This window comes from Poromitra crassiceps (genome assembly GCF_964638095.1).
Source record: "Poromitra crassiceps genome assembly, chromosome: 10".
In the NCBI taxonomy this organism is placed as follows: domain Eukaryota; kingdom Metazoa; phylum Chordata; class Actinopteri; order Beryciformes; family Melamphaidae; genus Poromitra; species Poromitra crassiceps.
The window spans coordinates 45,820,130-45,845,496 of NC_139631.1; the positions used below are offsets into that span (position 1 = coordinate 45,820,130).

The 25,367-nt window shown below is 43.2% G+C and overlaps 1 protein-coding gene across 1 annotated transcript in view; it reads right to left on the minus strand.

The window, feature by feature from the left end:
• LOC310784097 (NLR family CARD domain-containing protein 3-like) overlaps window positions 1–25,367 on the minus strand; it is a 153,217-nt gene that overhangs the window by 115,146 nt on the left and 12,704 nt on the right. The window contains exons 2-6 of the mRNA XM_083645073.1: window positions 22,218–22,373; window positions 18,870–18,995; window positions 16,512–16,678; window positions 10,110–10,203; window positions 6,807–6,920 (exon numbers count right to left, since the gene is read on the minus strand). Coding sequence (XP_083501199.1) covers window positions 6,807–6,920; window positions 10,110–10,203; window positions 16,512–16,678; window positions 18,870–18,995; window positions 22,218–22,373 — 657 coding nt within the window. The remainder of the gene's footprint in view (window positions 1–6,806; window positions 6,921–10,109; window positions 10,204–16,511; window positions 16,679–18,869; window positions 18,996–22,217; window positions 22,374–25,367) is intronic.

Below are 25,367 nucleotides of genomic sequence, written 5' to 3' on the forward strand. Positions count from 1 at the left end.
TTAGCTGGTTGTTGATCCCAAACTCAGGTTTTAGTATCAGACTGTATATTCCTGTATATTTTGTACTTTGCACTTTGCACTTAGTTATGTAGAGCTCCAATCTCAGGTTTGCACTTTGCACTTTGCATTGTGTTCACATTTTAAATATGTTTCGCTGCACTAAGTTACTTTTGCCCCTATCAGGACCATTCTTTGCATACTTGCACTTTGTATTGTGTTTACATTTCGAATATATTTTTGTTGCACTATGTTACTTTTTACCCCTACCAGGATTCTAAGCCTGTATCATCTGGCAGGGGGACTAACAATGGAAACCAGTCCTGTGACTGTAATTGTCGTGCATTTACATTTTTTTTGAAATGTTCATTAACTCATTGAGTGCCATGGACGAACATGTTCGTCATTTCGTTTAGTAACGTAGAGTGCCAAGGACGAACATGTTCGTCAATTGCGTTTTTTGACGGGGGGATGTCGATCTAAGCCTCTTACATCGCCTCTTACAATATGGGAGCTATTGAATGTGTCTAACCTATTTTACAGAACCCTTAGGTGGCGACAGTGCTCTCCAGATTACAGAAAGGTCCGGAAAACTGCAGGAGAAAGCCGTGATCAAAGAGAAACCGATGCATGCTGCAGCCAGAGCCATATAGATTGCTCTGTCTGCAGCTGACAGTTGGCTGCGAACATCAGTCAATCCGCGCCCACAACGGAGCTCCTCTGCCTCTGTCTGTCTGTCTGCATATAGTTTCTCCACACGATTACCCGCCAGAAAGGCAGCACCCGACGCCGAACGGCCAAACCTTTTGCTGCAGTCCCGTTTGGCATTTCCTTGTCGCGCTGGGATCCGCCCGGGAGCCGCCGTCAGTAGGGGTGGGCGATACTGCAAAATTTGGTGTCGATCCGATACCAAGTAATACTGGTCCAGAATTGCCGATATCGATACCGATACCGATACTTTTTACTATTAAATATGGCTTATGAACTTTCATGTAGGGGAGAGCAGTGTGTCATCAATAGGTTTATCAATTTATCAACAACTATAAATTATGACCGCTACAGTTTGAAAATGTAACATTAACCAATGCTGAAGATCCTTAATATTAATTCAACTACTATATATACCTGGATATTATTTTCCTCTGTGAAAAGACTGCCCGTGGAGTCTATCTCTGTGTTGAGGGGGGGGGGGGGGTGTCTGTCTGATATTTCCCTCCTCCCCTTCTTTTCTGCAGGTCAGAGCTCTCTTTCTTGTTTCTCAGATGCTTAAACAAGTTGGTACTGTAGTAGGCTAGTGGTCCCACAGTAGTGGACAGCCTGCATGCGGCTACGTCACACTTCACAACAATACTGATGTAAAATAACCAAACGATCTGCTCCTGTTCCTTTGAGCCATCACGTAATGGCATGTGTGTTTTTGTATGCGATTGTGCGCGTCGGATTTCAATCCCACTCTGTGCTCTGCTGCTTGCCTTCCTTTACAAGACCCGCCCTGCATATCGTTCAAGCACTATTATTGGCCCAGGCACGTACTGTATACTCTGTTTCAGTGCACATGTGATGACACGACAACAGCAAATCCGAGGCGGAGAAGCCCTGCATGAATGCACACGAAAAAGATCGAAAAATCGATATTTTGATGTCAGGATCGATCTTCAAAACGAGACTCAGGTATCGGGAGTATCGATATTTTGGGATCGATCCGCCCACCCCTAGCCGTCAGCCGGCCAGCGCAAAAACGGAGGCTCCGAAAATAGACTGGGTGCGTGTGGGGAGGAGTTTGCAGCTCAGGGGGGGAGAGGGGGGTGGGGCACGCAGGCTGCACAGAACTACACCACGTCACTACATCAGAAAATATTAGCTAGAGTCAGTGAATGTGCTTGAAATGCTGCATTTCACAAAAGCCTGAATATCTCAGCTTATAATTTGAAAACTGTCTTTTTGCTCAAAACAGCCTATCTTCTCCGGCTCATAACTAAAGAACGGAAAATGGTATCAATAAACTTTTTTTTGCAGATGATAGAACAGGGTCTCCTCGTTCTTTGTGTGTTCGGTGTTTACATAGTAATATCACACAATATTCTGTGGGCCTCGAGAAATCACTGAAAACGCTCTGAAACTCTGGCACTGGGAGCTTCCGTTCTCCAAAAGTGGCTGGCACTCAATGAGTTAATGTACACCTGTCCCCTATCGAACAAATAAACGAATTGAAATTGAAACTGCGTCATGTGCCTGCGTCATGTGGGTACTTAAGATGGCGTCTTTCTTATGTCAGTTTGTCTGAGGAATTTAGTTTATTTGACATTTCAAATAAAAGGACACTTCCTTGGTTACATCACCAGAGTACATGCACAATTAAAAGAACATCAAAATGCAAAACGTATTTCCATTAGAATTTAGCATAGCCCAGCCCAGGCACGATCGGGGATTTAATCACTGCAGTAAACGCACATCTGAGCAAACGTCTTGTGTTCTGCTCTAGAACCCCCAAACCTGTAGTTTAGAGCCGCAGCACTGTCCTTTGGTGAGTCAGCCCATTGAGATATATCGGCGGTTTTACCCCACTCGCGCGCCAGCCGTATAACACTTTGTGGGCATTCCCCCACACATGCAGACTGTCTCGATACACTGATGTTAGTGAGCTGAGTCTTTCCTGGAGTAGATCCACATTTTTATCAACAACTAACAGGGCAGAGTCATCTGTGTATAAAAACAGGTCACATTTACATTTTTTTTTTTTTTTTTTTTTTTTTTTATCCTTTATTTAACCAGGAAGGTCCCATTGAGATTAGGGATGTTCGATATTGGCTTTTTTACCGATATCCGATATCCGATAATGTCCAACTCTTAATTTCCGATACCGATATCAACCGATATCAACCGATACCGATATAAGCGGGCTTTTTTTCCACCAAAATTTCACGTAACAAGTTACATAATGTAGCTTAATGTAGCTGAAGAGTTTAATATATAATATGCATGTTGTGTTAAAGTTGTAAGTGTTAGAGAAGCGAGCTTGTGACCAGAAGGTCGTCGGTTCAATCCCCGGGACTGGCAGGATAAATCTGGGTGGGGAAAGTGAAAAGGCAGCGCTTGCCCCTCCCTCATTACCACCACTGAGGTGCCCTTGAGCAAGGCCCTTAACCCCAACCGCTCCAGTGGAGCTGCTCAGTGGCCAACAGATCAGACTGTGGTTGTACTGGTCAGCTTCCAGGTATGAATGTGTGTGTGAATGTGAACAGGGCACTCCTGAAAAAGAGAGCATTGCTCTCAGTGAGATATTTGTATTTAAAAAAAAAAAAAAAAAAAAATATCGGCATGAAAACCGATACCGATATTTTCCGATATCGATTTTTTTATGCTAATATCGGCCGATAATATCGGTAGGCCGATAATATCGGACATCCCTAATTGAGATACAATATCTCTTCTGCCAGGGAGTCCTGGTCAAGATGGACAGCAAAATAAAAGGTTTCATGTAAAAAAAAAAAAAAAAAAAAAAAAGGATACAAACAGGGACAAATAACATCACAGAATACAGACAGAAATACAATAAGCAAACACAGACTACAAGGATTAAAGGCTAAAAAGAAGGGCTAAAAAGAAACTTGACAATCGCACATTTCACATGCAATGACATTGTTCTATAAGAACAGATTTTAGAGTGTTTTTAAATGTCCAGAGGGGGTAAAGATTTCATGTTTAAAACATCTTGTAACTCATTCCAGGCATATGGTGCATGAAAGGAGAAGGAAGATTTACCTAGCTCTGTTCGGGTTTTGGGGGCCAAGAGAATAATCTTCTCTGATGACCGAGTGTTAAATCGGCTGTGGCGATATGTCAATAAACTAGAAATATATAGACGGAACTTACCTAATAAAGCTTTTAAAATACAAATTAACATGTGGGTTTTTCTCCTTAGACTCAGAGAAGTCCATTGAATCATTTCATATAATTTACAATGATGTGTGCGGAAATTTGCATCAGTTACAAACCGCAGGGCAGCATGATAGACTACATCCAATTTTTTCAGAACAGCAGAAGCAGCATGCATATAGACGACATCACCATAGTCTAATACTGACAGAAAGGTACTTTGTACCAGCCTCTTTCTGGCAGCAAAAGGAAAACATTTTTTTAAACGAAAATAAAAACCTAACTTTGGTCTAAGTTTTTTTAAGAGGCTATCAATGTGGACACCAAAAGTCAGCTTGTCATCAAGCCATATTCCAAGATATTTATAAGAACTAACCCTCTCTAGTTGAGCGCCATCTAGTGTTCGAACCATACAGTCAATAGGGGATGCACGGGAACGTGTAAAAACCATAAACTTGGTCTTTTTTGCATTCAAATCCAATTTTAAATTAACAAGAGACAACTGCAGTGAATTAAAGGCAGTCTGTAAAGAGTCCATTGCCACTCTTAGAGAAGGTGCCAGGGTGTAAATGATAGTGTTGTCCACGTAAAGGTGCACCTTTGCTGGATTTAAACCAATACCAAGATCATTAATAAAAATAGAAAATAAAATTGGAGCCAAAATGGATCCTTGAGGGACCCCTGTCTTTACTATTGAGGGGGCAGAGTTATAATTGTCTACAGACACACATTGAGTTCTCCCAGTCAAATAGTGTAGAAACCAATTCAGCACAGGGACACTAAAACCAATCTGTTTGAGTCTTTGAAGGAGAAGACCATGATCCACTGAATCAAATGCTTTTGATAAATGAATAAAAAGTGCAGCACATGATTTTTTATCGTCCAGAGCAGTAATAATATAATTTGTGACCGATATAGCTGCAGTTACAGTACTATGCCCTTGTCTAAAACCTGACTGAGTTTGACTTAAAATATTATTATCAGACAAAAAATGCTTAAGCTGTTCATTCACAAGGGATTCAAACACTTTAGCTGTAACAGACAGTCTAGAAATAGGGCGATAATTATCAAGAACAGAAGGATCGCCACCTTTTAATAAAGGAAGGACAAACGCAGACTTCCAAGAGCTGGGGATCACACCACTGCTTAGACTAAGATTAAAAATGGAGGCAATGGGCCTTGCAATCAAATTGGCGGCTGTTTTTAAAAAATAGGGCTCAATTTGGTCAGGACCAGCAGATTTTTTACAATCAAGACTTGATAGAGAGACATGCTTCTTTTATATCATTTATGTACACGAGAAATAACAAAGGCCTGAGCACACTCCAGGGGAAACCCACAGCTTAAGGGGCGGGCTTCTGAGCGATGGCCACAAACACCAACTATCTGGTCACTCTGAGACAAGTAGGACCTCAGCCCAGCCAGTACCAAAGTGCTAGACCCAAGAGCCTTTAATTTAGTGATTAGCAGTTCATGCCTCATCGTGTCGAAGGCTTTTTGTAGGTCTAGCAGCACCATCCCACAGAATTTTCCTTCATCAATTGCCTTTTTGATCAAGTCGGTAAGAAATAAAAGACAAGAATCCGTTGAATAAGCTGTGCTGAAACCTGATTGAAAATTATAAAGGAGCTTGTGTTTGCTCATATGTAAAGTAAAAATTAGATAAAGTTGCTCATGAACCACCTTTTCAATAATTTTGGATGTTATACTGAGGATAGATACAGGTCTGTAGTTTGCTTGATCTGCTCCCCTTTTTATATAGCATTGTGATTTTGGCATGTTTCATGTCCTTGGGGAATTTGCCTTGCTAGTGAAAGGTTGATGATGTGAGTTATACAAGGGGAAATTAGGTCGGAGGCATCACACAAAAACCTTCTATCTCTTTTCAAATTGTCCACTTTACATTTTACATTCCTGTCCTTAACAAATTAGAAGTATGTGCATAATCCACCCGTCAAATGTTGCACTCTGTTTACAGTGATATTGACCATTATGGACACCGTAGTTCCTAAAATGGATGGGCTGGAGGGACGAACCAATCGTGACCCTGTAATAATTTTGCTCTCACAACTCCTCCCCCCAGCCCATCCATTCTAGCCACACAAAGACGTCTCACTGTGTATAGTCAGCTGTTGTTGCGCAATTGGTTGAATGGAATACGTGTGATGTTTTCTCCATAATTCATGCATATTCAAACCTGATCCTGCTGAAAATTGAAGAACTTAAGTAACGACTTAAGTATTTGATTCGTTTATTGTTTATTTAGGATCCCCATTAGTCATTACCGCAATAACAACTATTAGTAACTTTAGTTTAGATTAATAACTGTAATGTGATTATGGATTTAGGAACCGTAATGCCTTACACTACTCGTTAATGTGATTAAAGTAACACATTACCCGCAACACTGTGGGGACCCATAGAACACATTCTCATTCAGATATCTTGAGGTGAGAGGTCAAGGGAGCCCTTTGAAAATAACCATTCCAGTTTTCCCCTTGCTAAAACTTTGACTAAATTTGGAGCGTTATTTAACCCCCTTCCCGACAAACTAGCATGACATGATTGGTACCATTAGATGCATTACGTCTTCTATATTCATATGATTCCCTCTAACTTTAAAAGTGAGCCACTACAGCCTCTGAAAGACAGTAATGTCACAGATGTCGTGTGGTTTATCGGCCTAATTGTCCAGCGGCCCATCTGGAAAACTCAGGGTAATCCCGATGGCCAGTGCACCCCTAGATGCCTGGGAATAGGGCAACCTTTATGGATTAAGGCAACTAACCCTAACCATAAATAAACACAGGCACACATGAATGTGAATACTGTCAATTAGAGGCACATATAAGTTTAATTACATCATTATATTAATAACTCAATTTGACAGTAATTCATTGTAAATTTAAAAATAGTATTTCATGGTTTCCTACCTCGTATGCGTTCTTGTAAGCGTTTGGCAATGGGCATTATGACGAGCAGCAACATGGTCACCACGGAGATGGTGACTATTCTCCCTGTTCTGCGTTTCCGTTCACCATCAGGTTCTGCAGAAAAAATAGAAACAAGTGTCAAGTCAATTGTATTTATATAGCACCAAATCATAACAAAAGTTATGTTGAGACGCTTTACAAATAGACACATTTTAACTGATGTCTTGTGCTCACTGCTGCCCCCCTACTTGCAGTACACCTGGTGAGCAGTGAGTACAAGATGATGGTTCAAATTTGTGGATTTCATACTTTCAACTGCAAAAAAGTAGATTTTATACAGATGTGTAGGTCATTGGAGAAAAGGCTTTCATCATTCGAAAGCCGTCTTCACTTCACTGCTCAGCTAAGGTAAGTAATGTCTAGAGACAGTGGTATGGCCCGTCTTCACTTCACTGCTCAGCTATGGTAAGTAATGTCTAGAGACGGTGGTATAGGCCCGTCTTCACTTCACTGCTCAGCTAAGGTAAGTAATGCCTAGAGACGGTGGTATGGCCCATCTTCACTTCACTGCACAGCTAAGGTAAGTAATGTCTAGAGATGGTGGTATAGGCCCATCTTCACTTCACTGCTCAGCTAAGGTAAGTAATGTCTAGAGACGGTGGTATAGGCCCGTCTTCACTTCACTGCTCAGCTAAGGTAAGTAATGTCTAGAGATGGTGGTATAGGCCCATCTTCACTTCACTGCTCAGCTAAGGTAAGTAATGTCTAGAGACAGTGGTATGGCCCGTCTTCACTTCACTGCTCAGCTAAGGTAAGTAATGTCTAGAGATGGTGGTATAGGCCCATCTTCACTTCACTGCTCAGCTAAGGTAAGTGATGTCTAGAGACGGTGGTATAGGCCCGTCTTCACTTCACTGCTCAGCTAAGGTAAGTAATGCCTAGAGACGGTGGTATGGCCCATCTTCACTTCACTGCACAGCTAAGGTAAGTAATTTCTAGAGACGGCGGTGGTATAGGCCCATCTTCACTTCACTGCTCAGCTAAGGTAAGTAATGTCTAGAGACGGTGGTATAGGCCCGTCTTCACTGCTCAGCTAAGGTAAGTAATGTCTAGAGACATTGGTATGGCCCATCTTCACTTCACTGCTCAGCTAAGGTAAGTAATGTCTAGAGACGGTGGTATGGCCCATCTTCACTTCACTGCCTAGGTAAGCTAAGTAATGTCTAGAGATGGTGGTATAGGCCCGTCTTCACTTCACTGCTCAGCTAAGGTAAGTAATGTCTAGAGATGGTGGTATAGGCCCATCTTCACTTCACTGCTCAGCTAAGGTAAGTAATGTCTAGAGACAGTGGTATGGCCCGTCTTCACTTCACTGCTCAGCTAAGGTAAGTAATGTCTAGAGATGGTGGTATAGGCCCATCTTCACTTCACTGCTCAGCTAAGGTAAGTAATGTCTAGAGACGGTGGTATAGGCCTGTCTTCACTTCACTGCTCAGCTAAGGTAAGTAATGCCTAGAGACGGTGGTATGGCCCATCTTCACTTCACTGCACAGCTAAGGTAAGTAATTTCTAGAGACGGCGGTGGTATAGGCCCATCTTCACTTCACTGCTCAGCTAAGGTAAGTAATGTCTAGAGACGGTGGTATAGGCCCGTCTTCACTTCACTGCTCAGCTAAGGTAAGTAATGTCTAGAGACATTGGTATGGCCCGTCTTCACTTCACTGCTCAGCTAAGGTAAGTAATGTCTAGAGACGGTGGTATGGCCCATCTTCACTTCACTGCCTAGGTAAGCTAAGTAATGTCTAGAGATGGTGGTATAGGCCCGTCTTCACTTCACTGTTCAGCTAAGGTAAGTAATGTCTAGAGATGGTGGTATAGGCCTGTCTTCACTTCACTGCTCAGCTAAGGTAAGTAATGTCTAGAGACAGTGGTATGGCCCGTCTTCACTTCACTGCTCAGCTAAGGTAAGTAATGTCTAGAGATGGTGGTATAGGCCCGTCTTCACTTCACTGCTCAGCTAAGGTAAGTAATGTCTAGAGATGGTGGTATAGGCCCCTCTTCACTTCACTGCTCAGCTAAGGTAAGTAATGTCTAGAGATGGTGGTATAGGCCCGTCTTCACTTCACTGCTCAACTAAATAATGTCTAGAGACAGTGGTATGGCCCGTCTTCACTTCACTGCTCAGCTAGGGTAAGTAATGTCTAGAGATGGTGGTATAGGCCTGTCTTCACTTCACTGCTCAGCTAAGGTAAGTAACGTCTAGAGACAGTGGTATGGCCCGTCTTCACTTCACTGCTCAGCTAAGGTAAGTAATGTCTAGACTAGAGACAGTGGTATGGCCCGTCTTCACTTCACTGCTCAGCTGAGGTAAGTAATGCCTAGAGATGGTGCTATAGGCCTGTCTTCACTTCACTGCCCATCTAAGGTAAGTGATGCCTAGAGATGGTGGTATAGGCCCATCTTCACTTCACTGCTCAGCTAAGGTAAGTAATGTCTGGTGGTATAGGCCTGTCTTCACTTCACTGCTCAGCTAAGGTAAGTAATGTCTAGAGATGGTGGTATAGGCCTGTCTTCACTTCACTGCTCAGCTAAGGTAAGTAATGTCTAGAGATGGTGGTATAGGCCTGTCTTGACTTCACTGCTCAGCTAAGGTAAGTAATATCTAGAGATGGTGGTATTATAGGCCTGTCTTCACTTCACTGCTCAGCTAAGGTAAGTAATGTCTAGAGATGGTGGTATAGGCCTGTCTTCACTTCACTGCTCAGCTAAGGTAAGTAATATCTAGAGATGGTGGTATAGGCCTGTCTTCACTTCACTGCTCAGCTAAGGTAAGAAACACCTAGAGATGGTGTTTCACCAGAAGAGAGTTTCACCAGTCACCAAAACAGGATGTGAAAAATGAAGATGTTTTTAACCAGCCTATTATGCACATCGCAGCTAGCAACGGGAGCTCGTCCATGTAGGTGAGGAGAAAGATCTTAAATTATATTCTGGATTTGACTGGGACCCGGTGCAGACAAGTTAGTATGGGAGAAATATGATCTCTTTTCCTAGTTCTTGTCAGAACATGTTGCAGCAGCATTCTGGATCAGCTGGAGAGTCTTTAGAGACTTTGTGGGGTGGCCTGATAATACACAATTGCAATAATCCAGCCTAAAAGTAACAAATACATGAACTAGCTTTTCTGCATCTTTCTGAGACACGATGTGCCTGATTTTTTGCAATGTTACGTAAGTTAAAGAAGGCAGTTCTTGAAAAAAATCTATGCTACATTAAACATGTTGTTGAAGTGAAGTAACTCACTCGGGTTGAGGGGGTTGCTGATGGGTTGGCTGACCTCCTCACTGACTGGGTTCTCCACCCCACAGATGAACGACGTATAGGTCCAATCATCCTCCTAAAAAATCAGTGAAATAGAATTAGCTCAAAGTTCACAAGCCAATGACTCAGCCTTTAAGGATAAATTCATCACAAAATGAAAATCCAGTCATTATCTCAATGCTCATGGAAAGACGGGTGAAGTTGTTTAGTCCACAAAACAGTTGTGGAGTTTCACAGCAAGACACTGTTGCAGAAATCTCCTAAACAACTGAAGTGAATGGTGACCAACTTCCTTAATGTAAACAAGGGCAGGACCACGTGCGTCGTGTAGCAACCGCGGGGGCAGGCATACCCGGGATGTGGCTAGATGGGGTACCGGCACGGATGGAGTGAGGGCAAATTGTGGCAGTTGTTATTCCATTCAATTGGTGGTACTTCCTGCATAGTGTGTCATTATGAAAGCAAAGATCTAACAGGGTGAGATAAAGGACACATCCCCCAATATTCAAGTATAATACAGTGTGTGTGTGTGTGTGTGTGTGTGTGTGTGTGTGTGTGTGTGTGTGTGTGTGTGTGTGTGTGTGTGTGTGTGTGTGTGTGTGTGTGTGTGTGTGTGTGTGTGTGTGTCTGACTGTTTCCAAATGTAGTGCTATAGTTTAACCAGCAGGAGGCCATTGATGTGTAAGGTGGTTTTGGTGACACTACATAGACGGGTTTCTTGTATACAAACATTGGTGGGTGTGTGCGCGCGCAGGGACAGAGGATGACGAGAAACGCATCGAGCTGATCGCCCATTGGTTCAACACAGGTGCATCACAAACCCACAGTGAAGTGTAGAAACGTCAATTTTATATCTATTCCAAGCTGTCACTCTACATTTTACATAAATACCACCTGTAATGCCTACATTAAAATAAAAAAGTAATCTGAAGGGCTGGGTCATTTGAGCAGTGAGTGTGGGTGGCGCTAATGCATCTTTTAATTTGTTTACAAACCGCTGTTAAACAAAAGTGTAGAAGAAGAAAAGCAGCAGTGAGTGTGCAGTCTGGGGTGTTCGACTTGTTGATGCCTCACCTGACTGCGCTCGGCTGCTCTCGTCTGCTTTCCAGGCGAGGCGGCAGTCAACTCAAACGAGTGTGTGGAGCATTATGTCTATGGTGTGGAGCGGCTTTCTACCCCGGTGATGCGTGTGCATCTATGTGATGACGTTGCACAGAAACCCGTCTATAGTATGAGATTGAAGTTATTGATGTATTTTTGATTATATTTGTTCAAAGTTAGTGCTGTAGTATAACCAGCAGGAGGCAATTGATGTGTGCCGTGATTTTGGTAAAGCTACACTGTATGACAGTGAAGTTATGGAATATTAGTGTAGTAGTCTGTGTTGCACTTTGTAGATGGTCCCTAAGCACTGGCCGCACAGTAGAGAGCTGTGCGGGCCTGAAATTTCTGCCCCAGCCCAGCCCAGCCCGTGACATTCAGGCCCGTGCCAGGCCCGGCTCCGAGGCCTGACGTCAATATCAGGATATGACGAAACATCTCTCTCTCCCTCTCTGTGCTGTGCATGCAGCATGCAGCCGCGCTGCAGAGAGGCTCTAAACTCATTGGTCCAAAACGTTGCTATTTTTGTCAGTGAGACTGTGTTGCCTATAAAGACAACCACCGCAGCTTTCTCTCTCTCCCCCTCTCACACACGCTACCGTGGCCTATCAAAATCCAGACATGTTGTCTCGAGAAAGAGAACGTTAGATCGTTTAATTGCCAACAGCAACAATGTCCACAAACTGAAACATTATGTCACTCAAGCATATCGAAATTAAAACAGCAGACTTACCGTTTATAGCTGCATTGAATAACGTCGCATTAGTGTCCTCACAATGTATGGTGGATGAGTTTGTTTTCAACAGGTTGACATGTTTCCAGTACTACTGCAGTGGGGACTCTCCCCTGGCAAACTTTGTTTTATGTCCATCGATCTTGTTTCTCTCTCACGACACGGACACACGCGGCTTGTTTTGTTGTTGTTTTTTACGCTCACAGCACGTTGACTGAAACATGTCATGACGTGGATTGTGGACTGGAGTGGCAGACTAATTTCACGGTGAGGGTGTGTGTGTATTGATCGATTGATTGTTGATCATTATTGTCTGTGTTCAGTGTTGGTGAGTGACCCTTCCCATCTGAGAGATGCTGTGGTTTCAAAACATCATTAAGATGAATCATTTCTACTTGCTGTGCTTCAAAGGCCTGTGGGCATGTGAGGGAGTGAAATAGAAAACGTCCAGGTCAGCCTGACCAACTGTGGGTTTAGGTGAGAGTTGGATTCCCAAGTCAACCAAAGCTCTATGAGCTAATGGAATTTCACAGCAGAGATCAGGGTGGGTAGGGCACCCTACTATCACTATATGAGAAGGTGCAGATGAGAGCTTGGGGCTCTCTTGACTTAAGCGTTTTGACTGTTGCACAGATGAACTTTTTCATGGAATAAATCCTCCAATGTTTATTTTAACGAGTGACTGTGATCCAAAACAACAACACTTTAAGTTAGTGCAGTTTTTCTGCCATTACAGCTCCTCCTCCTCCTCTTGGTCTCACTCTGCTGTAAAGCGAGTAATACAGCTTCATTTTATTTTATTATTGAAACGGGCCCGAACCCGGCCCGGCCCCGGCGGCTCGGAGCTATTCATTAAAAACCAAAGCCTGGCCCCAAACCCGTATTGGCCAGGCCCGAGGGTACCCTCGGGTTTGCAGCTCTCTACCGCACAGGCGGTTGCATATTGAGACCAATGTTATTTGTCTCGGAGGACGTTTAGGTGAAAATGAAGTTGTAGCTCGTTGTCTACCTTACTAAAAGAGTGCGAATCTGTCAATATACAGTAGCCTATGTCCAACTTGCCCGAAGTGGAGCGGAGCTGTGTTTTTGAAAGGGAAGGCAGACGTAACTCACTGTGGAGCAGAGCTGTGTTTTTCAAAGGGAAGGCAGACGTAACTCACTGTGGAGCAGAGCTGTGTTTTTCAAAGGGAAGGCAGACGTAACTCACTGTGGAGTGCAGCTGTGTTTTTTAAAGGGAAGGCAGACGTAACTCATTGTGGAGCACAGCTGTGTTTTTCAAAGGGAAGGCAGACGTAACTCACTGTGGAGCAGAGCTGTGTTTTTCAAAGGGAAGGCAGACGTAACTCACTGTGGAGTGCAGCTGTGTTTTTCAAAGGGAAGGCAGACGTAACTCATTGTGGAGCAAAGCTGTGTTTTTCAAAGGGAAGGCAGACGTAACTCACTGTGGAGCACAGCTGTGTTTTTCAAAGGGAAGGCAGATGTAACTCACTGTGGAGCGGAGCTGTGTTTTTCAAAGAAGGCAGCCGTAACTCACTGTGGAGCACAGCTGTGTTTTTTAAAGGGAAGACAGACGTAACTCACTGTGGAGCACAGCTGTGTTTTTCAAAGGGAAGGCAGACGTAACTCACTGTGGAGCACAGCTGTGTTTTTCAAAGGGAAGTCAGACGTAACTCACTGTGGAGCGCAGCTGTGTTTTTCAAAGGGAAGGCAGACGTAACTCACTGTGGAGCACAGCTGTGTTTTTCAAAGGGAAGTCAGACGTAACTCACTGTGGAGCGCAGCTGTGTTTTTCAAAGGGAAGACAGACGTAACTCACTGTGGAGCACAGCTGTGTTTTTTAAAGGGAAGGCAGACGTAACTCACTGTGGAGCAGAGCTGTGTTTTTCAAAGGGAAGGCAGACGTAACTCACTGTGGAGCACAGCTGTGTTTTTCAAAGGGAAGACAGACGTAACTCACTGTGGAGCGCAGCTGTGTTTTTCAAAGGGAAGGCAGACGTAACTCACTGTGGAGCGCAGCTGTGTTTTTCAAAGGGAAGACAGACGTAACTCACTGTGGAGCACAGCTGTGTTTTTCAAAGGGAAGGCAGACGTAACTCACTGTGGAGCAGAGCTGTGTTTTTCAAAGGGAAGGCAGACGTAACTCACTGTGGAGCACAGCTGTGTTTTTTAAAGGGAAGGCAGACGTAACTCACTGTGGAGCACAGCTGTGTTTTTTAAAGGGAAGGCAGACGTAACTCACTGTGGAGCAGAGCTGTGTTTTTCAAAGGGTAGGCAGACGTAACTCACTGTGGAGCACAGCTGTGTTTTTCAAAGGGAAGACAGACGTAACTCACTGTGGAGCGCAGCTGTGTTTTTCAAAGGGAAGACAGACGTAACTCACTGTGGAGCAGAGCTGTGTTTTTCAAAGGGAAGACATATGTAACTCACTGTGGAGCACAGCTGTGTTTTTCAAAGGGAAGACAGATGTAACTCACTGTGGAGCACAGCTGTGTTTTTTAAAGGGAAGGCAGACGTAACTCACTGTGGAGCACAGCTGTGTTTTTCAAAGGGAAGGCAGACGTAACTCACTGTGGAGCACAGCTGTGTTTTTCAAAGGGAAGACAGACGTAACTCACTGTGGAGCGCAGCTGTGTTTTTCAAAGGGAAGACAGACGTAACTCACTGTGGAGCAGAGCTGTGTTTTTCAAAGGGAAGACAGATGTAACTCACTGTGGAGCACAGCTGTGTTTTTCAAAGGGAAGACAGATGTAACTCACTGTGGAGCACAGCTGTGTTTTTTAAAGGGAAGGCAGACGTAACTCACTGTGGAGCAGAGCTGTGTTTTTCAAAGGGAAGACAGACATAACTCACTGTGGAGCACAGCTGTGTTTTTCAAAGGGAAGACAGACGTAACTCACTGTGGAGCACAGCTGTGTTTTTCAAAGGGAAGGCAGACATAACTCACTGTGAAGCACAGCTGTGTTTTTCAAAGGGAAGGCAGACGTAACTCACTGTGAAGCACAGCTGTGTTTTTCAAAGGGAAGACAGACGTGTGACTGGCAGTATCATGCCGTAAAAGCTGCATAACGATCACAATCTTGTGATCTATTTCAATGCTGACAAAGCCCAGTGTGCCCACTGACAATGACTGATGTCACAGTCACTTTCTGGAGTCAGCCGCTCGCTCTTTTGCCCTCATTGTAAAGTAACGCACTTATTCACTGCAAATCTGATGCATGGATCACTGTAAATGGTAAATGGTAAATGGTCTGCATTTATATAGCGCTTTACAATGAGTAGATAGTCTACATTCACCCATTCATACACCGATGGCGGCAGGCTGCCACGCAGGGTGCCTACACACCATCGGGAGCAAGGAGGGTTAAGTGTCTTGCCCAAGGACACAGCGACAGCAGCTGGGAGGGAGCGGGGATCGAACCGCCAACCCTTGCGTCATTGGCCGACCCGCTCTACCTCCTGAGCTAAAGCCGCCCCACTCACTGTAATCTCGCTTGCAGAGACTAGGATCACTGCTACTCTGCATCGATGTAGGTAACATTAACTGTTACTGTCAAAAGGGACAGCGGCAGTTAAGTGTATCACTGATGGTGAAACGTGCAATTAATCTGCCATTCACATGCGTGCCAAACGAACTGTGGAGGCTGCCGTGTTGCTGTTTGTGTGTGTGTGTGTGTGTGCGTGTGTGTGTGTGTGTGTGTGTGTGTGTGTGTGTGTGTGTGTGTATGTGTGTGTGTGTGTGTGTGTGTGTGTGTGTGTGTGTGTGCGGTCGTTGTAGTCCAGGGAGCGCCGCAAGTGGGCGGGGGTGAACGTTAAAGCACCACGATTGAAACACCACCCCGTCGGGAAACGAGAGGGGATCTCACCAAGCGGCCCCGAAATAAACGTCCTTTCTGTGACATGACTGACTGACAGACTGACTGACTGACTGACTGAGTGACTGACTAAAAACCCTCTTGACCACGCGCGCTTGGTTTCCATCCAAGTCTCCAGAAGCCCTGAGATGCCAAGTTGACTTGGAAAGACATGATTTACACACTGTTCTTAGCTGAAATCTGCACTGTAGCCAGGTGCTCCATCATCTGGGGCTGCTACTGTAGCCTGCTACAGTGCAGATTTCAGCTAAAAAAACAGCTTGTAAATGTCTTTTCAAATTGGCATCTCAGGGCTTCTGGAGACTTGGATTACACCAGACAAGCACTATGGAGCCTTTTTTATGTTCGAAAATTGGTCACTATCCACTTCAGAATTCTGCAACGGTGTTTTGCTGTAAAACTCTAAAACTAATACTAACACTTCACCTGTCCTTCCAGTGGCATGGGGGTGAGTAGATAATGACTGAATTTTTATTTTTGGGTGAACTTAGCCTTTAACCTTTGATTAAAAGGAGACCTGAAGCTCAGCTACAGAGAAGACTGGAGCTGGAAGGGATTCAGTCTCTTGCTCAAGGACACTTCAGCAGCTTAAACCCATAATCTGATTAATGACAGTCTTCTTAGGCCAACGCCCAAATTGGAAGCATCCTAAAACAAATCCTACTAGCTTCGTCGTACCTTTGTAATCGTAATCTTTTGCTCTTTGGGTAAGTCAGTCTTCTTCATGTTGTCCTTCAACCAGGTGTAGCTGACTGGTTCAGCGTCTGTGATGTTTGCGTCACAGCCCAGAATACAGGACAAATCATCTGCACACCATTTAGAGATGGAGGGTTTAGAGACAGCAGCTGTTGTTGGAGGAGAGAGGAGGAGAAGAAGGCTGTTACAGTCAGGATCAATCACATGGACATTTTTACCTGGAGTTGATGAGAGGTTATGTTTTCATAACCTTGTGAGGCAGCTGGATTCATGCGAGATCATGAGATCATGATCACATGACAAATCCATCTTGTCACGCTCCAATCTATTGGTTTGAATCTGAACCACCTGTGGTTCACACCAATCAGAGTGCTGAGGCAGCTATGGGTGGGCTTTGGTGTGACGCCAGAGAGAGCAAGCCCATGGTAGACATGATAGACAGATGGTTCATCCAATCACCTGCCAGGTATCCAGCCAGCAGGATATCTCAAAAAGTTATAAACGGATCTGCACAAAACTTGGCAGAAAAGCAGGTCATGGGCCAACTTGGAACTGATTAACTTTCCACATGCACTATCCAAAAGTGGGCGTGACAATAGGCGTGTCACAAAAAGGTGCCTAACTCCCACACGGACTCACATAACACCACGTCATGACGGAGGTATGCACTCTACTGAGCGCCCTCTAGTTGTTTCTGTTTTTCTTGATTTTTCTGTCTCAATGCAGACAGCTAAAAGTGACAGAGACACTCACCCACTTTTATCATGTAATATGTATTTAAAGGAGAATTAACCTGAATTAACAATTAACCTGAATTTTTTATTGATGCACGACAAAGCTATAACAGCGGCAGCGGCCTGGAACAGAGGAAATACTGGTGTATGTAATGCCTACATTTACATCCTGTAAATAGCTTATTTTCTCACACGCAGCCGCTCATATCTGACATGAGAAAATGAATGCGGTATTTACCTTTGTGCAGCGTGTTCACCCTGTCTCTGTCTGCTGTTCATCAAGAGAAGCTCCCGTTCCCCACGCTCCTCAGTTTGTAATCCATATGATGTTATTCCAGCTCAAATAAATACAGGCGGCCATCAAATTCAAATGCACAGTCCATATTCTCGAAATCAGATAAATATCAGCGGTGTTTACCATGCCATGGACTGTCATGGCGGCTTGGTCCACTGATGTGAGACACATCCGGGGACTTTGTTTCACAGTCCCCAGATGGAAAACAGAGCACTGGAGGCTGGCAGAGGCACATTGTCTCTAAGGATATAGCTGCTGCGTGTCAGAAAATAAGCTATTTACAGGACATAAATACACACATTAGACATTCCCCTATTCCCTCTGTTCCAGGCCACTGCTCGGGGCGTTACAGCATTATGCATCGATTTCGAAAAAAAAGAAATCTGGGTGAGTTAAATATCATAATTTGATGTATAGCCTACTATGCAACTCTTTCATCATCATACAAAAGTCTCCCCTATCAATCATCACTTATTGGAATTGTGTGTGAGGGTGCGTTTACATGGAGCGAAAATGTATGTTTTTGTGTGGAAAAAACATGGTGGTGGTGATGGTGTAATCATCAAAATAAACATTTTATTTGTTTATTTTTTTAATGAAAGAGTTGCAGAGTATAACTTTAAAGCTGAAAATAAGTTTTTTTTGGGGGGGCACAATCATAGACTGTATACAAATATGGACGTAGCTACTGTGATGTCACCCATTGATTTGTGGTCTCCTGTATTGAAGCCTTGAGTTTGGCATTATGATGACCATCACCTTGACAGATCCACTGCTATTGGTTCGTGATCAGTGAGCTGCATGATCACTGGACAGGTGCCCTGTCAATCATGACCGGGCAATCATATCTGCTGTATTGTCTATTTGACTCTAAATGGAAATACATAATTGACTAAATGAACATCATGCTGTATTGAAGAAGACTTGTAACTGGCGATAGAGAACATAAACTCATTAGGAAAGTGTACTTATCCCATAAATCAAGTGAGAAGTAGGGTCATGTTACCATTGACTTCTACAATCAGACTTCACTTTGGAGCCATAGACTATGAACAGGTGAGTTATACCAGGCTGTAAACATGTTTATTTCTGTTGTAAATTTGGGCCTTTTAATATGGGCTCTATGGGGTTTTACTCTCTTTTGGAGCCAGCCTCATGTGGGCATTTGGGGAACCAGTCATTTGCACTTCTGCATTGGCTATATTTTTCAAAGACGGAGGTTGCCACCAAGTGGTGAATTCAGGGAAAAGAACACACAGGTCCACATCACCCACTTGAAATTGTCCTAACTGCCACAACATAGTAACTTACAGATGACTTTGAGTTGAGTCTCGCTGCTGCCTATGGTGTTGATCTGTGCTGTGTAGATTCCATTGTCTTCTCTGGTCAATCCTCTGATCATCAGCTCTCCATTTGAAATGCCCAGGTCACCACGATCTTCAAATATGCACCAACATTGCTAGGTTAGCTTCTCAACAGAGTTCTTAACATGGTTAAGTAATTAGAACATGGGTAGGGTTAGAACATGGTTAAGGTTATCTCCTCAACATAGCTCTTAACATGGTTAAGGTTCGCTTCTCAACAGAGTTCTTAACATGGTTAGGGTTAGCTCCTCAGCAGCGTTCTTAACATGGTCAGGGTTAGCTCCTCAGCAGCGTTCTTAACATGGTTAGGGTTAGCTTCTTAACAGAGTTCTTAACATGGTTAGGGTTAGCTTCTCAACAGAGTTCTTAACATGGTTAGGGTTAGCTTCTCAACAGAGTTCTTAACATGGTTAGGGTTAGCTTCTCAACAGAGTTTTAACATGGTTAGGGTTAGCTTCTCAATAGAGTTGTAACATGGTTAGGGTTAGCTTCTCAACAGAGTTGGGGTTAGGGTTAGCTTCTCAACAGAGTTTTAACATGGTTAGGGTTAGTTTCTCAATAGAGTTTTAACATGGTTAGGGTTAGCTTCTCAACAGAGTTTTAACATGGTTAGGGTTAGCTTCTCAATAGAGTTTTAACATAGTTAGGGTTAGCTTCTCAACATAGTTTTAACATGGTTAGGGTTAGCTTCTAAACAGAGTTCTTAACATGGTTAGGGTTAGCTTCTCAATAGAGTTTTAACATGGTTAGGGTTAGCTTCTCAACAGAGTTTTAACATGGTTAGGGTTAGCTTCTCAACAGAGTTCTTAACATGGTTAGGGTTAGCTTCTCAATAGAGTTTTAACATGGTTAGGGTTAGCTTCTCAACAGAGTTTTAACATGGTTAGGGTTAGCTTCTCAACAGAGTGTTAACATGGTTAGGGTTAGCTTCTCAACAGAGTTTTAACATGGTTAGGGTTAGTTTCTCAATAGAGTTTTAACATGGTTAGGGTTAGCTTCTCAACAGAGTTTTAACATGGTTAGGGTTAGTTTCTCAATAGAGTTTTAACATGGTTAGGGTTAGCTTCTCAACAGAGTTCTTTTTTCCCCACTTGTGAGTTACTTGTCGTTTTTAACCTCGTCAAAATAGGTCAGGAACGGGTCCCAGGTAACTAAAAATGTCTTCAATGAATTGGTCCTCTGGAACCTGAGTTTCTCCATATGCAGTAATTCTTACTCCATCCAAAACCATAGAGGATGCCTCAAACACTCTCTCTGCAGCCATGACACAAATTCAGGTTTGGTTTGAAAAATCTTATCTTGCACTAAACACCAAGAAAACAGTATAGGCGTGGTCTTCTAAAAAAACATCTCAAACCCACATCTCAAGATTCTTGTAGGAGGGGTGGAATTAGAAACTGTAAGTGAGTTCAATACCTAGGGCTCACTTTGGATAAGTCATATTAAAAAGGTATCGAACACTCAAATTCAATCTCTGCAACTTCAGGCAGATTAGAGCATTTCTAACTGACAGTGTGGCCTTAACTTTTCTCCACTCAATGATATTTGCACATATAGATTACTGCCGGTCCTTCACAGGAGTAACCACTTTGAAGCCCATCAAGTCTCTATATAAAAAGGCTCTGAACATTTTAGATAAGAAACCTACCTCTTACCATCATTGCAATATCCTTCTAAAGTACAAGCTCCTCAGCTTTGACAATTGACTAGCGCCACCTCCATTATTTTATCAAGCGGAGAGCTATGCGAAGCTCAGCGAGAGGCGACTCTGAACTACCTCTGAGACAGTCCTTTGTCGACAAAATGTTTTGTCCTACAGAGGTAGCAAACTGTGGAACAGCTTACCACTGTCAGTCAGAGAGTGTAGCAGCGTCCACACCTTTAAGGGACTGTTAAATACATGGCTCAGAACCAACCAAAACTGTGACCACTTTTAAACCCTTTTTCCCCCTTTTTGCTCCATGTGTTTGTTTCTTGTATATGTACATTCCTGAAAGTCTAATGTCTCCTTTAGCCAATGTCTCTAATGTCTCCTGTCTTTGTTTCCTTGTATATGTATACCCCTGAAAGTCCATCAATATACAGGTATCTGATGGAGACCAGCCCCTTCTCACTCTATCTGACCACGAGGGCAAAAAAGAGGTTCGAGGTTCTTATAATTCCAAATATAGGACAGAATTATTGAGTCCAGCTCTTTGAAGAAAGCCCTCAACAGAATTCTTAACAGGGTTAGGGTTAGCTTCTCAACAGAGTTGCCTCTGATTGGCTTACCCAGGTATTCTTTCCCTAACCTTCACCAATCATCAGTCCTCATGCCTAAATCTAACCAACCCAACGAAAGGCAACCAACCAATCAGAGGCAGAGTAGGGGGGGGGTCATGATGTCACTATCCCAGGAAGAAGAACAACAAAACAAACAAAACAAAGAAAGTTTGGCGAAAAGTTTGGAAAGAAATATCACTGTGTCAGCTGAATAATGCCATGATCCTCTTTCAACTGAACCGGGAGGTCAAACGGTACTGTATACGTAACCACCTCATTTTGATCATACGAAATGCATTATTTTTCTAGAATAAAATGTGTTCATAAATGGTGTCTGATCAGGAGTAACATTAGACAGGCTGCTGGTGAACAATGTGATGCAGTGGGTTTAACAACCATGACTAATAGTAGGATTAGTTATTTTTTGTTTTAGTGTAGTGTAGGACTTATGGAAAAATTCTCACATATTTGCATGTGTGAGCTAATTCATACTGTGAACTAAGCGCCCGTTCACACCATACGCCAAAGCAACGCTGAACCTAAGCTCAACCTACGCGGAACCCACAAGTTTAATTTCGGCTTCCTTGTGAACAGGCGAGGCCATTCACAACAGCCTAGCTAGAGTAGCCTGGGGGTGAGTGAGAAAAGGAGCTAATATTGATGGTTAAGATGGTTAATTACATCACAACAGTCTAATCCTCATGTTAATTTAAATTGAGATATTCCTCTAAATCTACCTTAAAAAATAACTTTTTTTTGTTTTGCCTGAAGTCTCACTCAAAAAAAAAAACGAATTCACTATTTTTTTTTGTTCCCAGAGGATTCTGTGTAACAAAGCATCTGGAGGTCAGGTTACAGTGCTCTCTCTCCTCCCCACACTGAATGCAACAAGTTGTCAGTGAGCTTTGTTCAACTTTCTTTCTCAAATCAATCTATAAAAACCATGGCACAATTCAGCACAGAGTACATCTGAGAGAACAACTTGTCCCCCGCTCTCCCTGTTAAATCTAAGCTTAACTGTGTCTCAGCTTACCTTTGAATTGACGGTAGGAAAAGATCTCCTCTCCAATCCAAAACATTGCCTGGTCAGATCCATGTTTCCACTCTATGCTGGTGATGGGATCAGTCACAGAGGACAGGTCTGGCCTGAGGACAACACTGCCCCCTAGTTTCCCATATAGTGGTTTTTCTGCAAAGACAAAAAGAATGGAAGCTGTGACATTTTAAATGTGAGCGTGAGCGTTGGCAGTGTCAGGAGGGTTTGAGCAGCAATGCTTCAGCTAAACATCTAACCTGGTTTAGATTTAAAGGCATGTTGTGACATTTTGACTGTATTCTGATATTTTCTGCATCAGGCTGTTGTGACATGAAGGGAGAAACAGTTCCATCAGTTGTCTTTTAGTGATTCTTGATACTGAAACACTGAAAGTCTCATTCAGGGTTAAAACTATGTTTTTTTGTCTTTCCCTCAGCCAATTTTTTTTTTATTAATGTGTGATTGCTGTAGAAATCACACATTAATAATAACTAATAATAATAATAATATTAATAATAATAATAATAATAATAGCAATCACAGGTATAACATCGACATCTACAACTCTTGTTGCCTAAACAGGGTGAGAAACATTGTAAAGGACAATTCTCATCAGCTGTTTGACTTGCTGCCCTCAGCGAGGCGCTATAGGTGCATCAGAGCCAGAACAAACAGACTCATGAAACGGTTTCTTCCCTAAAGCAGTAACCAGATGTAACAGAGTTAAAAATGCACTTTATTATTTATTATTTCTAATTTATTTATGTCTCTTTTATTTATCATTTAATGGTCCTGTGAAGTATTGTGTGAATTTTATCTTTAGGAGTTATTTTTGTCTACTGAATCTAGAGTTTGCTGTGGAAATTGCCTTTTGCACATCGCGTTCTGTACCTCCTGAGTTTCCGTAGCCCCCGCCCCTTCCCCCTCACATTGCCGTCTGCACTGTTGAGGGTAAGTTTGATGTGAAAATGCTGCCGTGGTATATTACTATTTTCGGTTGAAAATAAGCCATTTACTTCGTAGTCTTTGTGCATATTGTTAACTGATAGTATTTTCATGTTACCCAACTGTTCTTGTACCGCTTTGACCATTAATTTAAGTTGTTTTAGACGTTTTCAATGCACTTTAAAATCGCCATTTGCTATTACGGAAGGCTGGCTTGTGTCATGTGACCTACGAAGTAGATATTTTACGAGTGTAATCTCTGTTATCTTGAATGTTCAGGAAGCTGATGTGCAGATAGAGAGGCCAGAAGACAACTAAAGTGTATCTTACTGTCTTCTGCAGGTATGCATTTTCCTGTTAAATGTCATAGTTTGTGTTGTCTGTTACTAGCCATTTCACCCCAACGCACCATTTTAGTTTGTCCACAGTGTGTCGCTGTTCTTACTTGTTGTATAATGTTCCCCATGGTTGCAATTTAGTTTTAAACAGTTGAAACTGTTGCAATAATTTAGTTAGAAGAAAAAAATGTTTCTTGCATATGTAATAGCTCTGAGTAAAATATTTCATGTACTAGAAATATTGTTAGCCTGTATAATTACTGTATAGCTATTAGTAATGTGAATACTCTACTGTAAAATAACAACACACATTGCTGTCTGCAGTGTTGAGGGAAGCTGATGTGCAGAAAGAGAGGCCAGAAGACAACCTAAAGTGTCTCTTAATTGTCTTCTGCAGAGCAAAATAAATGCCACAAAAGAGAACCCTGAGTCGTCACTGTCCATGCCCAGCCCACATCCGTTACACTGGTGCCGTGACCCTTTGGATCGTCAGATCAGCTTGATGCTCGTCGCCGTGGGTGCTGCGCTGCCGTCCTCATCTACGTGTTTCATGGTCGGGTTTATGACGGACTGTGGGATTAGGGCATAGTTCTTGGAAAGGGTTTATCCTCTTTGAGTTGACATATTTCTATACAGTATATATGTATATTTTTGTTTGCTTTTCTAAGCGAGTTTGTTTAAAAAAAAAAAAAAAAAAAAACACAACGCAAGTACGTTTAAGAATTGGAAGCAAGTGATAAAACAATGGATAGGTTTGCTAGTCCTAATTTGCCGAAAGGGAGGGGTTGGTGGTGCCGCAGTGATATTGCTGGCAGTGGGGATGTGACACTCGAGGTCCATGTCTAATAGTTGTACTGATACGGGGTTAGGTCAGAGCCCAAGTTGTACTCCAGTTGGTGGGTTCATGAGGGAGGGTCCACACACTTCCACTCCAAGTAGCGATGCTGAAGCCATTCACCACCTCACAGACATGGTAGGGCAATTAGGTGCTCAAATTGGTGAATCCATTGTAGCAAAGTTGATGTCAGCTGGTGATGTAAACATGAATAGTAGCCACCAGGCTGCTTCTAGTGACCTCCACACTATTTCTAGTGACCACCACACTGCTCCCAGTGACCACCACACTACTTGTGTCACCAAGAACGGACATTGTGATAACAGACATGACCTCCCACATGTGACAGTCCATGTTAAGTCTGACAAAGGACTCCAGACGTTTAGAGGTGACAGCACAGACAAATACCCAGTCCAGGACTGGATTGACATGACTCATCTCAGGAAGTAAGGGATCCCTGTGTATGACCAAGCAGAGGAAATTATGAGTCATCTAATGGGCAAGGCCAGAGATGTTGTGAAAGTTGCTGTGCGTAGTGATCCTGCACTTGACGTTAAGCAGAAACCTGTACTGATATACAATGTTCTTCTCCACTACTTCAGTGATGCCCCCTCATGTCTCCCTCTTGCTGACTTCTATGCTATGCTGCCCAAGCCCAGAGAAAATCCAGTCGACTAGTGGTTGAGACTGAACAACGCAGCGGACCTGGCGCTTGAGGGCCTGCGCAAACAAGGGAAGCGGACAGAGAACATGAATGACGAGGTGGCTCTCATGTTTGTCAAGCACTGCCCAGATCAAGAGCTATCCTACACCCTAAAGTGCAAGCCAATTCATGAGTGGACCTCACGTGATGTTCAGCAGAGGATTGATGAGTATCAGAGAGAGCTGCGGGCTGGTGGAAGAGCATCTGGTGTTGCACAGCTAAAAAGCCACATCACCGCCGTCACCCCTGAGCAGCCCAATCCACCACCAGCAAGCATGACGGTTTCGGAGCAGTGTCACACTCCGAGTCCTCCACCTTCCTCTCTC